This window comes from Montipora foliosa, chromosome 2 (assembly GCF_036669935.1).
Source record: "Montipora foliosa isolate CH-2021 chromosome 2, ASM3666993v2, whole genome shotgun sequence".
In the NCBI taxonomy this organism is placed as follows: Eukaryota; Metazoa; Cnidaria; class Anthozoa; order Scleractinia; family Acroporidae; genus Montipora; species Montipora foliosa.
Window position 1 is genome coordinate 64,280,431 of NC_090870.1, and position 13,189 is coordinate 64,293,619.

At 38.0% G+C, this 13,189-nt stretch overlaps 1 protein-coding gene across 1 annotated transcript in view; it reads left to right on the forward strand.

The window, feature by feature from the left end:
• The window catches only part of LOC137985484 (mitochondrial adenyl nucleotide antiporter SLC25A25-like), a 13,944-nt gene extending 1,875 nt beyond the window's left edge, over nucleotides 1-12,069 (forward strand). Inside the window, exons 2-11 of the mRNA XM_068833108.1 lie at nucleotides 379-505; nucleotides 2,007-2,094; nucleotides 2,473-2,587; nucleotides 4,110-4,218; nucleotides 4,335-4,384; nucleotides 5,041-5,193; nucleotides 7,022-7,129; nucleotides 8,329-8,496; nucleotides 8,976-9,126; nucleotides 10,603-12,069. Of these exons, the coding sequence (XP_068689209.1) occupies nucleotides 379-505; nucleotides 2,007-2,094; nucleotides 2,473-2,587; nucleotides 4,110-4,218; nucleotides 4,335-4,384; nucleotides 5,041-5,193; nucleotides 7,022-7,129; nucleotides 8,329-8,496; nucleotides 8,976-9,126; nucleotides 10,603-10,784 (1,251 nt within the window). The 3' untranslated portion in view covers nucleotides 10,785-12,069. The remainder of the gene's footprint in view (nucleotides 1-378; nucleotides 506-2,006; nucleotides 2,095-2,472; nucleotides 2,588-4,109; nucleotides 4,219-4,334; nucleotides 4,385-5,040; nucleotides 5,194-7,021; nucleotides 7,130-8,328; nucleotides 8,497-8,975; nucleotides 9,127-10,602) is intronic.
• The last annotated feature ends 1,120 nt before the right edge of the window (nucleotides 12,070-13,189 follow it).

A 13,189-nucleotide genomic window follows, 5' to 3' on the forward strand; every position in this document is an offset into this window, starting at 1 on the left:
TGTCAGGAATAATGATTATATTTATTCCTGTTAACAATATCATTTCATGTACATTACAACATATACATGTACTTATAATAGTAATAATAAGAATATTTAATTATTTCTGTTATATGACAAGTAAATGTATATGAAAGGATGTTAAAATTTAAAATGACACAGTATTTTGTCATTAGCTTTCCATGAACTAATTAATTTTATTGATCACTCATTGGCACTTACATTTAGATGGATGACTTATTTTGAACACTCGAACTCTTTCTCTCCTGAAGGCGAGACTTACGGATTTTACTCTGTTTAACACTAGACGATTTAACTTGTTGATCTTTGCTTTAGGTGTGAATGAATAAAATTGCATCTGTGTTTTGTGTTTTATAGCAAATTATGAGTTTAGGGGATCAGAACCTTGACGGGCATATGTCATTTGAAGAATTTGTAAAGTATGTGACTGATCATCAAAAGAAACTTTGGATTGTTTTCAAGACCATTGATCAAGATGGCAGTGGTAAGAAAATGATAATTGTTTTTTTCTCAGCACAAACATAGTACTTTGCTAGTTACATAATTGGAAGAGCCCTAGACCTTGTTGCTAGAAGTTGTGGATTTAATAGCTGCTATTACAGTTGAGCCCATGTCTTAGCAGTGTTAGTTTCAGAAGGCACGAAAACGAGGCTTTTGGGTCAAAACGAGAATTTCTCTATTAAAGTAAAGTAAAGTGGTGCATTTATATAGCGCCCTTATCACTAACGTCTCAAGGTCGCTTTACAATGATCAATTTACCCCCAGCGGACTGGAAGCATATACAGGCGCAAATTGCAGCCGCTTCTAAGCGGTCCATGCATGCTGGTACTCATTTCACCGACCTCGGAAGGATGGAAAACTGAGTGAACTTTAGCGGGAAAGAAGGTCGCCAAATATTCCAGTCTCGGCAGAACCGGGAATGGAACCCGGGACCTTAGGGTTGGAAGGCAGAGATCTTACCACTGCGCCAACCCCTGTGATTGTGATTTCTTGATTCTTGACTGTTTCTTTCATTTTTTTTTTGAGTAATTTGGGGTTTGTTTGGCCTAATTTTATTGTGGAAAGTATGGCAAGGTGTGGTACATGTATAACACATACGTGTAGATGTGTTAACCGAAGTAACAACCCCAAATGTGCGAAGCTATCAAGGGCAGCTTCCATTCAACAAATGCAGTTTTTCTTTTTCTGAGAAAAACAAATTATGCATAGGAACTCTTACTGTTTTCTGCAATTCACATGCTAAATCTCTTACTCTTCTCTAAACCTGATAGAATGTTGACCTGGTAGCGTCGCTTCTGCGCACTTTGAAACAATCACCCCTGAAACGTGTGCTCAACTGTAATAACAGCTGTTACATGCTAGACCAACAAACAGGGTTTTGATTAGTATAAATATACAGCTGTAGGTGAAAAGAAAGTACTTCCCATGTAGTAAGTTATACATAGCAAGACATTATGCTTTGAAGAAGCTGTGTACACAAGAAATGTTGCAGGCTACATTTAGCTATGGGTTATATTGTTTTAATAGTCCTAAGAGAATCTCTACGCAGCCGGCATTTCTGGTGTGTATTGTAATTGCTTTCTAAGAGACTCATTATCCACTATATTGACTTCAGAGAGTGCCATTAGCAAAAAAAAAAAATGTTTAGAGTCTCTGCTCTTTTTAGATAAGTATGAAGAATAATAGGCCTTGTATCACAACACTTGTTTGTCAAACTCTGTGGCACGTAATTCTTTGAGTCCATACATTATCATTAATTTTAAGTGTAGGGAATGTAGTCAGTTTACAATAATTATATCTCTGCAAAATGTAGGAGGCAAAAGTGAAGCCATAGGGCTGCCTCAACAGGAAAATTGTTAAATAAGCAGCAAGTGCAAATCAAAATTTTTTTTCTACTTGTTCCTTACCAAATTTTGAATTTGGCTACCCACAATAGCAGGGTAATTATTTAGACTTATAATCTACATATCCCTGTATCTTTGTAGGAAGTGTGGATACTTCAGAGCTTAAGAGAGCTTTTGAGAAGATGGGTGTTAATGTGACAGACAAGGAAGTGGCTCTCTTGCTTAAAAGGTAACCAACTGAGGAGATTAAATTTTGTTTTCAGCTTTGATAGCCTTTTTCGTTGATTTTTTCATTATGTAAATTTATGAACTTTCAAACAACAAATCAATAAAACAATCATACCTGCCATTCACTTGCATTGTTGTCTTAAGCTGTGTGTCCGAACTAACGGAAGATGTTAAGTAACAAATGCACAGCTATAAAAAGCTATTAGCTTATAAAAAACTGGTTTGTCTAATCAGTTTGCATTTAGACTTCCTGAATACAGTACAAGCTGGCCTTTAACATTACATGTAAATCAGTAGCCCTTTTTTTGCTGCTACAATGTCACTTAATCCTTTAATAGTTTAAATCACAAGTGGATGTTATGTACATAACCTTCTTTAGCATGGATAAAGATAAGACTCTGAAAGTGAACTGGAATGAATGGAGAGAATACCACTTGTTGAATCCCAGTGGCCACAGTATGCATGATATAATTCAGTTCTGGCGGCATAGTATGGTAAGTGGCTTGGATTATGTCTGGTGTGCAAAATATCTTCAACTCTAAATTATCTGATTCTGAATTTAAGTGGGGGTTGTGGAGGGGGGGGGGGGGGGCTCTTCAGGTTACGGTAGACCTTCACAAGCAAAGCTTTTGCGATAGTAACCAATACTACGTAAACTACATTTTAAAAAAAACTCCAAAAGGTTAAAATGCATGTTATGAAAGAAAACATATTTTCAATGGATCTTTCTCAGTCAGCAAAGGCAGGAAAAGGCAATTAGAAACTGTCAACCCAGGGAATTTGGTCACGTTTTCCACTAGAAATTAACTGTGGTCTTGAATTTCAAGTCATGTTGTTTGTTATAAAAATCGTCAAACGTTGTCATCGGTTTTTTTTTTCCTTGGGAATGACTTTTTCCTGGGAAAGGCTAAACAAGAAAAGAGTTAAAAGTAAAACCTAGAGAGAAGCGTGGCCGTAAATTGAGAAATCATAATTACATTTTGCGTTTCATCCCAAGGGACTCTACAGGACATCTCTTGTGTTCCCATTGGCTGTTTATACTTGCACTTTTTGCGTGTTGACAGGTGGTGGATGAAAAGGCATGAAAAGTTTGTAAGACTTTAGAATCAAAAAAAAACTTAGTTCGGTTTTGGGCAAGTGTGTCCTCTTTACGTGATTTAGTAGAGTGTGAAAATTCAACCGATTGTCTTGAAATTTGCCCCAAGGACTCCCAAGATACTAATAACTGAAATACAGTGTGAGGGATTTCCTTTTTTTAGAATTGAACTCCTGCAATGGTCTTCGTTATTGGTAAATTTTTGATAGGCGTATTTGATAGGCAAAATTTTACATAAATATAAGGAACCAATTGGAATATCATCAATAAAGCCTCAAATGGTTTTGATGATAAACGCCTTGTGAATGACATCATACACAAGGCTTCCCTTTGCATTAAAATTTGATACCCGATAAATTTGATCAGAGAGACATCGGTCGCTCAACGTTCTTGGGCCCCACTCTTCTTTTGATTAGATAAAGTGAAAAAGAAAATACATTTTATCGGAAAGTGCATTTCATAGCCTCTCAATTATTGATGTATAGTTTAAGGTTGTTGCGCTTAACCCATTGACTCCTGGAGGTTCATCATTGACGAGAAAAATCGTCTGGCGTTAGACAGAGTAAAATACTAAGACAGTCTGGCCTGTTTAGGCCGGTTTGAGTGATAAAGGGTTAATTAACTAACATGTTTTAAAAAAAGAATTTTTGCAAAGGACACCCATGAAATGTCTACCGTAACCTTAAAATTAATGATGGTACAAAATGTATGTGCAAAACATAACAAGCAAGTTTATTTACATGTATGTTGGTGATTCTGTTGTGTGGACCTCACCTTGCATGTGACTTCATGAGCAAACTGTGTAAAGGTTGTATCATTCTGTGTGAAATTCAGTAATCTAGATCCACTACATGTATATTCCTAGTGAGTTTTCAAAAATTTCAACAAAGTTTGCAAATGTTGATGTTACTGACATTTAGGTCATTGACATTGGGGAGGACATGACCATCCCTGATGAGTTCACAGAGGAAGAGAAAGTCACAGGAATGTGGTGGAGACAGTTAGTAGCCGGAGGTGGTGCAGGAGTTGGTTAGTGTGACAGTCACTTGAGCTTTGTGCTTTTTCATTTTTCAATCCAGTGCAAAGCCAGACAAGGGAATTGAAATGTATCAGATTTTTTGTCTGTTGCTCTCCTTGTTTTACAGTTTCCAGGACAGCAACAGCACCACTGGATAGATTAAAAGTTTTACTACAGGTAATTACCGGTAAACAAAACTTAACCACTTGTGACATAGTCATGATAATGTGATACCCTAAACACATAAAGAAGTTTGCCCAAAAAAGAACCTGCTCACAATAAAACCACAGGGTATCTTTGCAGCAAAGTATACCATTAGTCTTTATTCTGTGTTGCATTGCCACATGCCACATGCCTTTAAATTTCAGATTTTATTGTTAACCATTGCACCCATCTGTCTCCAAATTAATCAACCAAATCAAAGTTAGTTGCTCTCACAGCTTTAAAAGAGAGACAATGTTGTCTCTTTTCCTTTGACTTTATTGTTGTGTTCATGTCATTGTGTTTTAACTTTGTTGTTGGGTTTTGACTTCTACATGTAGTTTTCACTTTCAGAGGAATATTGACATAATTAATTTTCTTTTAACATTATTATTTTTGATTGACCCTCCTGTAATATTGTTGTCTGCATTATGAAGCAAGTGTAAGACAAGATTTGATCTGTTGTCACTGAAAGATTTTATGTGCATTTTTTTCTTCAGTTGTTCTCACGGCAAGGAAAAAGATAACAAATTTTGTTTTTGACACAAACTTTGTGTCTAAGTTCATAGAGGACAATGCAAACATTTGTAGTGCTCCAGACATCATAATACTGTATTTCTGGGACCTTGCAGGTGAAAGCTTCAAGTCAGAACAGGATAGGAATTTCATCTGGTTTTTCCATGATGATAAAGGAGGGAGGAATAAAATCTTTGTGGAGAGGAAATGGTGCCAATGTAGTTAAAATTGCACCAGAGTCAGCAATAAAATTCTTTGCGTATGAAAAGGTAAGTAGTAGTTATTACTGAGGAACAATTTACAGGATCCTGTTTTATTATATAAGTATAGATATCTATGTACATTTCCGTGATGAATTAAAAATCATTTAGTCACGACAGACAATGTTTTCACTTGACTAGTGAAAAATTGTCGTAGCGGCCTTTTGATTAGTCATGCAATATTTTGAACTAGTGAAAAATTATCCTCCTTGTATTTTGATTAGCAAGTAGTTTGTTTAGCTTTGGCCCAGGCAGCCTGTGCAGCAATGGCAGGAGTCAAAATTAATTTGTAAACATGGCAGCTGACTGGTGTATGGTTTTCAAAGGTTTTGTTCTTTTATTGCTTAGTTTCCTTCACAAAATACTTCAGAAAATCTTTAAAAGTTTTAAAAGTGTTCGAGCGAGCGAGGGAAGGTAAAGAGTTCTTTTATTTCAAATATATTTTGCCAGTTGTTTGGGACTTTTTTCAGTGGTTTGATATCCTCACATTAACACTTACATCTACCTCTTTAAATTTATGATCTCTTTACTTATGTAATTAACAAATTACTGCATTGTTGGCTCGTTTGTACGATTTTTATTACGATCGTTAAACTCACTTGTTTTCTTTGCTCACTCGTCCGTTTACGGGATCCTTCACAACTTGTGAATACGCACTCACCAACCATGAAGTATTATCTATATTATTAAAATATAAATTTAAAATGGGTTTTAAACTTTTTACTTGATAAATATTATGATGGAATCAGAGGCTTGCTCTTAAAAAAATCCTGTTGATCCTGGACTTTGAAACTAGTTTTTTTTCTTTTTTCTTTTGTTAGTAGTAGACATACACTTTGCCAAAAATTTAATTAACCACACAGACTGCATCCATGGTCATAGTGTGGATTTGGGTGCAACAGTGTTGGGTAGCAAATCCCAACATTTTAAAGTGCCTATCACCTGAACACACTTTTCCACTTTATATTGTATTTATTCTCGTGTTGTCTTTACAACCTTTTGATTGAAATTTCACTTTTCTATTGGCTCTGAAAGATGGGAACAGTGGTCATACTTTGATCCATAACTGAGCAATGAAGGGGATTGGGTTCGTTCCTGCATTGACGTCATAAATTAATTTGCATTGCTGTTTTCAAAGGACTTTCTCAATGCAAAGCAGTCTGTGACGACAACCTGGCATTAACCCATTGACTCCTGAACTGCTCCTATTGTTGAGTAAAGTTGTCTGGCATTAGACAGAGTAAAATCTATTATGTCTCCCACGGTTCAGTGGATTTATCACCTTAACACACTTTCCACTTTACTTATTTTCCGAAATCGTCCCACTACATTGTGTTCACTGTTGTTTTTACAACCTTTTGATTGAAATTTTACCTTTTTATTGGCTTCAAAAAAAAAAAAAAAACGAAAAAAGTGGTCATGCATGTATTTTGATCCAAAACCGAGCAGTGAAGGGGAATGGATTCAAAGTGCCCCACTCTGACCTCAGTTTTGTTTTGCAGAAGAATTTGGTTTGTGTTGGCACCAAATTACGTTCAGTGCCCATTAAAAGTAAAATTTTGTAGTGAAGATGGATCATGGAGAAGTGTGTATATGTATGTTTACTTTGCTACATTTAAAAGGATTAATGCCAGCTACCAAAAGTATTTCTTATCGAGGGCATTTTAACTACTGTGTCCGTAGTCAGGGTTGTTGGACAAAGTCAACTGTTCAAACTTTTGAGCATTTGATTTCTAAGACAAATCGCACAAATTTTGAATCCATTGGTGAATCATTCATGTTGCAATTGCCATAGTGTGGGTATTTTTCGTAAACTGTTCTTTTTTTTTTCAAACAGGCAAAGAAATTGTTAGGCGCAGATGAAAAGCAGCTTGGAGTTAGTGAAAGGTTAACAGCAGGTGCTATGGCTGGTGTAGCGTCTCAAACAAGCATATATCCTCTGGAGGTAACACTTTTTTTTCTGTTTTTCTCTCAAATTCAATATATAGATGTTATTGAACTAGCGTGAGGCCCATACTGGGATAATATTGGTCGAGTGCCTTTTTTTGCAAGTTTATGAGAAAGAGGCAGTGTGGCCCAGTAGTTAGGGCACTTGCCTTAAGATCCAGGGATCCCAGGTTTAAGACCTGTTCTGACCACTCGTTGAATTTGTTCCTGGTAGTCCCTGGTTCAACTTCCTAGCCGTGCTTGTAAATAGAATTTAACTATTGAGGGTAATGTGAAGTGCTGTTTTCCACCCATGTAAACCATGTGAGCGTTTGTTTGGACCAAACAAGTTACAATTCAATAAGGTTTTTATTGCATTTGCTTTCTTGCGCAGAATTTTCTATTTCTTGAGTCTTACCTCATCGCCTACTTCTGTTAATGGTCCTGGAAAGTAAAATTCGTACTAGAACTCCAACATGACTAAATAAAAAGGATTTCTCGCATTTTTTTATGTGCGAGAAAATGGAAACAAAAAATGGGAACAGTTTGGCTTGACCTATATACGCTGCTTCGTGGCCAGTCCATCTTAGCGGCTCAGAGAACCAATCAGAATTCTCCTTTTCATCTCGGACCAGTTTACCTATATTATAATTGCTGTTAATGATAAGGTTATTCGGCTGCCAGTCCAGTTCTTGACTTCATGTATGAAAATATCTTATTAGTGGTTTGAAAAGTTCTTTTACACACTGTAATCATTTTTTAAAAGAAAAATAGGTAAAGTGAAAACTCATTGATACTACCTCGCTACAATTGTAACCAACTGTACTGGGCAGAGCGAATGATGGGTTCCTGGAAAGACTGGGACTTTCACTGTCGCTGCTGGTCCAAAGACGTGGTACAGCCATGTATCCCATGCAAATTATTCGAGCGCAACGATCGTCAAGTAGCATGGCCATGTGGTTAGGGTTGTGGATATGTCATATCCAAACGTTTACCCAGGATTGTAGCTTCTATTGTCAGAATTAAAGAAAATTCCAGGTATTTTTGCTAGCCCCTTAGGGGAGCAGTCAATTTATTGCTATTTCTATGATCATTCAGGCATCTGTCACACTGCATTAGCTGTCGACCTCATTGGCGGAAGGTGCCACTACGCAAACTGCTGCCCTGTCCTAGTTTAATTTCAGTGTAACTGAATTATTAAATATCTCCTTTCTGTAGGTTTTAAAAACAAGGCTAGCTCTTCGTAAAACAGGGCAATACAGAGGACTCGTTCATGCTGCGTATGTGATATTTACAACTGAAGGAATCAGGAGCTTTTATCGTGGATTATTTCCTAGTCTGCTTGGAATCATTCCTTATGCGGGCATAGACCTTGCAGTGTACGAGGTTAGTTTATGCATGAGTGTGGAACCGGCAACAAAGATGGAGTCAGTTTTATGTATTTTTTTTTTGTTTCATGTTTCGCATCCTTTCTATTCAGAATAGCATTTTCCACAGTTGATAGAAATAGATTATTGCAAAGCTCTATGGGATTGAAATACGTACAAACATCGCTAAAAAGTATTTGTCCGCATATTAACCCCATAATGCTTTAGGCGCTCAATCGTGACGTATTTGAAAAGAGTGCTATTGTTGTGTTACCAAAAACGTTTAAAGATGAGATTCGACATACTTCTTATTGGTATCCTTCTTCTGCACTCTTTGTGTGTTCTTTGTAAGAGAAGAAAAAATGAAAAGACAACGTTATCGAGAGGAACACAGTGGTGTATTATTTCCAATACTAACTTGTGTTGAATTTTGTGAATCCGTCGCCCTAAATTTTGAGTTGCATTTCAAGATTTAACCTTGTCCATTTTGCGTTGCAGACGCTTAAAAACTTTTACTTAAATTACCACAAGAATGAGTCTGCAGACCCAGGAGTGTTTGTTCTGTTGGCCTGTGGTACAGTATCAAGCACATGTGGACAGTTAGCAAGTTACCCTCTTTCCCTAGTCAGGACAAAGCTCCAAGCACAAGGTAAAGGAAGGGGGAATCTTTGCAGTGACATTAGTTCAGTTCTTCCTTCCTCACTTACATACATACATTCATACATACTCAATTGACCCCTGACCCCACAGGGCTGTTCATTTCCAATAAAGCAAAGTAAATGAAAGAACAAAACAGAACAACAACTGTAAAGAATCCCAACTGGCCAGAGGCAAACCACTTGGCTGGCTATTTACAAGTGCGGCTGAGAAGTTGAACCAGGGACTACCAGAAACAAATTCAACGACTGGTCAGAACGTGTCTTGAACCCGGTATCTCCGGATCTAAAGGCAAGCGCCCTAAAGTGGGTGGCACTGCCTTCGCAAGTTGTTTGTGTCACTTGCCGTTCCGCCCGCCCTTATAAGGAAACCTCCACTCTAACTGCAACCAAATTTGTTTTAAAATGTTTCTTTAAAAAAAGAGAATTTGAATCGCTTATTTTCACTTTCAAATTTCCCGGATGCCTCTACCATCCGCTATAATCCACTGTTCCTGTGATGTGTTGCGGTTTTGTATAAAAAAATAGGCCAATCGCACGCATCACAATTATTCCAAATAGTGACACTCGGAAAACTTGAAAGTGAAGATATGCGATTCTAAAACTAATTTCTTTCTAATATTATCAGAGGTTCTTCAATTATATTGGCTACTTGGGAAATTGTGTGAAGAAAAGAATTCATTGCGCTTTTTTTTCCTAAGGTGTGGCCGCGCAATTTGGCATTATTTTCCGTTGAGGGTAAAATCTTGGTGACATTTGTGAAGAGCAATATTTACCTAATTACAGTGCAGCTCGCTTTTGGGCCCCAAATTAATTTATTATATCCTTGCTCTTCTCCCCAACTTCAACATCATTCGTGTCTCGGAATACAGACAGTTAACGTCACAAAGTGTCCCCGAAATGCTGCATTTTGCCCAAAGCTAAAAATAATGCTAACCTTTACCCTTACCTTGTTGTTGGACATAGGTAGCAAATGCTTAGACTTAAAGGCTTCGTCTTGGATGTCAAAGTTGGGTCTGATTACGCGCATTCGTGGACATAAGTACAATTTTCTTGAGCGGGCAAGCCGGTTAAGGCACTCTTAAAGGCCTGCATGATGTTGAACGGGCTGGCCATAACAATGACCACAACCAGGTTTTCTGAGCCCGCGAGACTGAGCACCCCCAACAAACCATTGTTTTAACGAAAGCCACTGGTCAGCAACCTGGTTCTGGTCATTGCTGTGTAAGGTCTTCTACATTTTCAACGCAGCGTGTCCCAGGCCCCTGGCGCGCAACAAGTGGACCTAGCGCGTATGTATGTTTTGGCCGGGGCAATTTCCAAAATGAATGAAAAAATGTCCTCTGTCTCAGCCAATCAGCACTGATTTAGTAAGTAAAGTTTGCCTCTATGGTATAAAGTACCTAACTAAAACGAATGAGAGCTCTTTCGTCGTAGGCCTTATGACCGCTTTTGTCTTTTTTCTTCAGCACGTACCCGGGACGTTCACACAGGAGATAACATGATTTCAGTTTTTAGGACAATTTTTAAAGAAGATGGACCGCGTGGACTTTACAGAGGTCTGGCACCGAATTTTATGAAAGTTGCGCCCGCAGTCAGCATTAGCTACGTCGTATATGAACGCTTAAGAATGAGCCTTGGAGTTATCTAGCACCTCGAATGTTTTATTCGTCACTTGAAATGCATCGACAAAAGCCAAGAAATCTTGGTTGTTCAAGCTTATGGCAATTCCAGGAACATATTTTGGTTTCTACACCGAGACTATGCTTTTTAGCTGCAAATTGTACAAAATTATCGCCAATCGAGGTGCCAAATTATGTGTTAAGGTGTTCAACACTCGACTTGTGGGAATTTAAATTGCCTGCTTTATTTTAAATTTAAGGGATAATGTAAGGGACAAGTTAATCTCACATAAGTCACCCATTTTTTTTAAAGTTTCTTTTTGTTGAAGATTTTTTCTCTCGTCCGCAAGGATTTGAAAAAGCCACGGAAATAATGAATTAGAACGTCATGCTAGAATGCAATCTTATTGCAGATCGGTCGTTTCCTCTAAAACCCGGCAAGGAAGAGCAATTTCCTCCAATGCTAAACCTTCGAGCTAGGCGCAAGTCTCTAGAGCTAGTCTCGCGGTTCATTTTTGCCGCTCGTTACAGGCTTTTTGAATCGTTCCTTGAGCTTGAGCTTGAGTGAGGCTCCAGCACTTGGCACTTGGCTCCAGCACTTCCCCTATTAACTGCAAGTTATTGTGTGACTCGCGAGAACCTGATGAACAATTTCCTTTGGTTAATATTGGGAGGGGCGCCTGTTTGGCAGGTGCTTAAGATCCAGGGGAAAAAATATATGACGTGAGACTCTCGTCTCAGAAAGGCGAGTTTCCCGCTTTCCTTCCCTCAGTATGGCGGCAAGGAAACGAAGACGGCTTTTAATTGCAGGCTAACTGGGTCGTTCTCCCACTTGTTTCTCCATACTGGTCCACACCAGCGTTAATTTGAAATTGGAGTGTCACTTGTGAAATAATAAATTTGTGAGACTTCATCTCGTAAAATGCATAGGAGTTGTAGGCAGTCGGCGACAAGCTCTGGACGAAGTAAAGTTTGTTGTTCACTTGCAATGCCACACGTATGGGTTTGATGGCCTTTGAATTTGCTTAGATGTCTCCATACTTATGGAGACATCTTACTGATAGCGACTGTTTATTGTTTTTAATCTGTATTCTTTGATTGCACTCACGTCATAAAACGGCCATGTTGGTGCCAAAACAACAGAAAAATGCAGCTCAGGATTTGCATCAGTAATAATAGAATCAAATTCCCAAAAGACTTTTTCTCTGTTGCTCTTTCCATCAACATGGCCGTCGTGACGTAAAGTGCAATCAAAGAATCATTGAACTGTTCGAAAATATTTGAAGAGGGTAGCGAAATTAGCCAGTAGAGCTACTTTCGTATGAGCTTGAAAAAGTGTTCGCAGTTTGTCTCACAAACCAATGTTTGGCAAGATTAAAACAGAGCTTCTCCTTATTCCCGCCAAGGAAACTGGGCAGTAAACAGTTCGATTGCCCAATCACATTATTGCATTTCAACTGACGTCAAAGCGAAATGCCGATCGCTTTCCAGAAAGTTCCACGGAGAGATGACTTTGTTTGCATTCGCGTTCGCTAAGCCAGTGAAAATACTCGCCCCTTTTGCTTTTGTTCGGTAAGCCATTTTTAAATTTTTTTGCATTTTTGTTTTCGTTCTGTTTTTTATTTTTCAAAGTCATATGAAAGTCGCTCTATCAAAAACACCATAATACTCTTTGTTCGTTCCTCCAAGATTTTGCATAAGCATTGTTTTTATTTCCTCTTGGTCCCAACAGAAACTGGAAACAATATTTATGCAAAATTTTGGAGGGACAAACAAAGTGTATTATGGTATTTTTGGTACTGGCTAATTGCATCGTTTCCAATTGTGTTAGAATTTTTGCCAATTGTACTACATTTCTGTGATTTGTTAAAACTAGAAACGCTTTATGATAACTTGTGTCTTATATAAATATGGAGACACACTATTGTATATATGCTGCCGACAAGTAGCATTAAAATTCGAATAAATCTGCAGTGTTAGTTATTTCAGTTAAAATTTTGGGCAAAAATTGGCTTTGATTAACGTTAGTGGAAAACTGAATTCCTGAAGTCGTATTGCAAATACCAGGGAGCTTTGGAAATGAGGACGACGACAGCTACGAGGACTTCATTTAAAAATACGAGTTCGCGTTATTCATATCACTACGAAACTATTTCATGTCGTTTCGCGTTAAAAATGTGTAGTAACTTTCGAGGAATGAAACTGGTATGAGTGGGTTGGAAGCGTAGAGAGAGAACTGAAAATTCCTCGTCATTTGCTAACGTCCTCCACAGAACCTTGAATTTGGTCATTTCACGTCGTCATTTAGGAGATGACGGCAAAGAAATGTACCAAAATGTAAAACGCACGTGCAGAGCGTGCAGAGCCATTGTTTTTGCTCACTAAACCTATTGTTTTGTAGCGTCGTCGTTGCCGTCGGCGTCGTCGTTTCGGA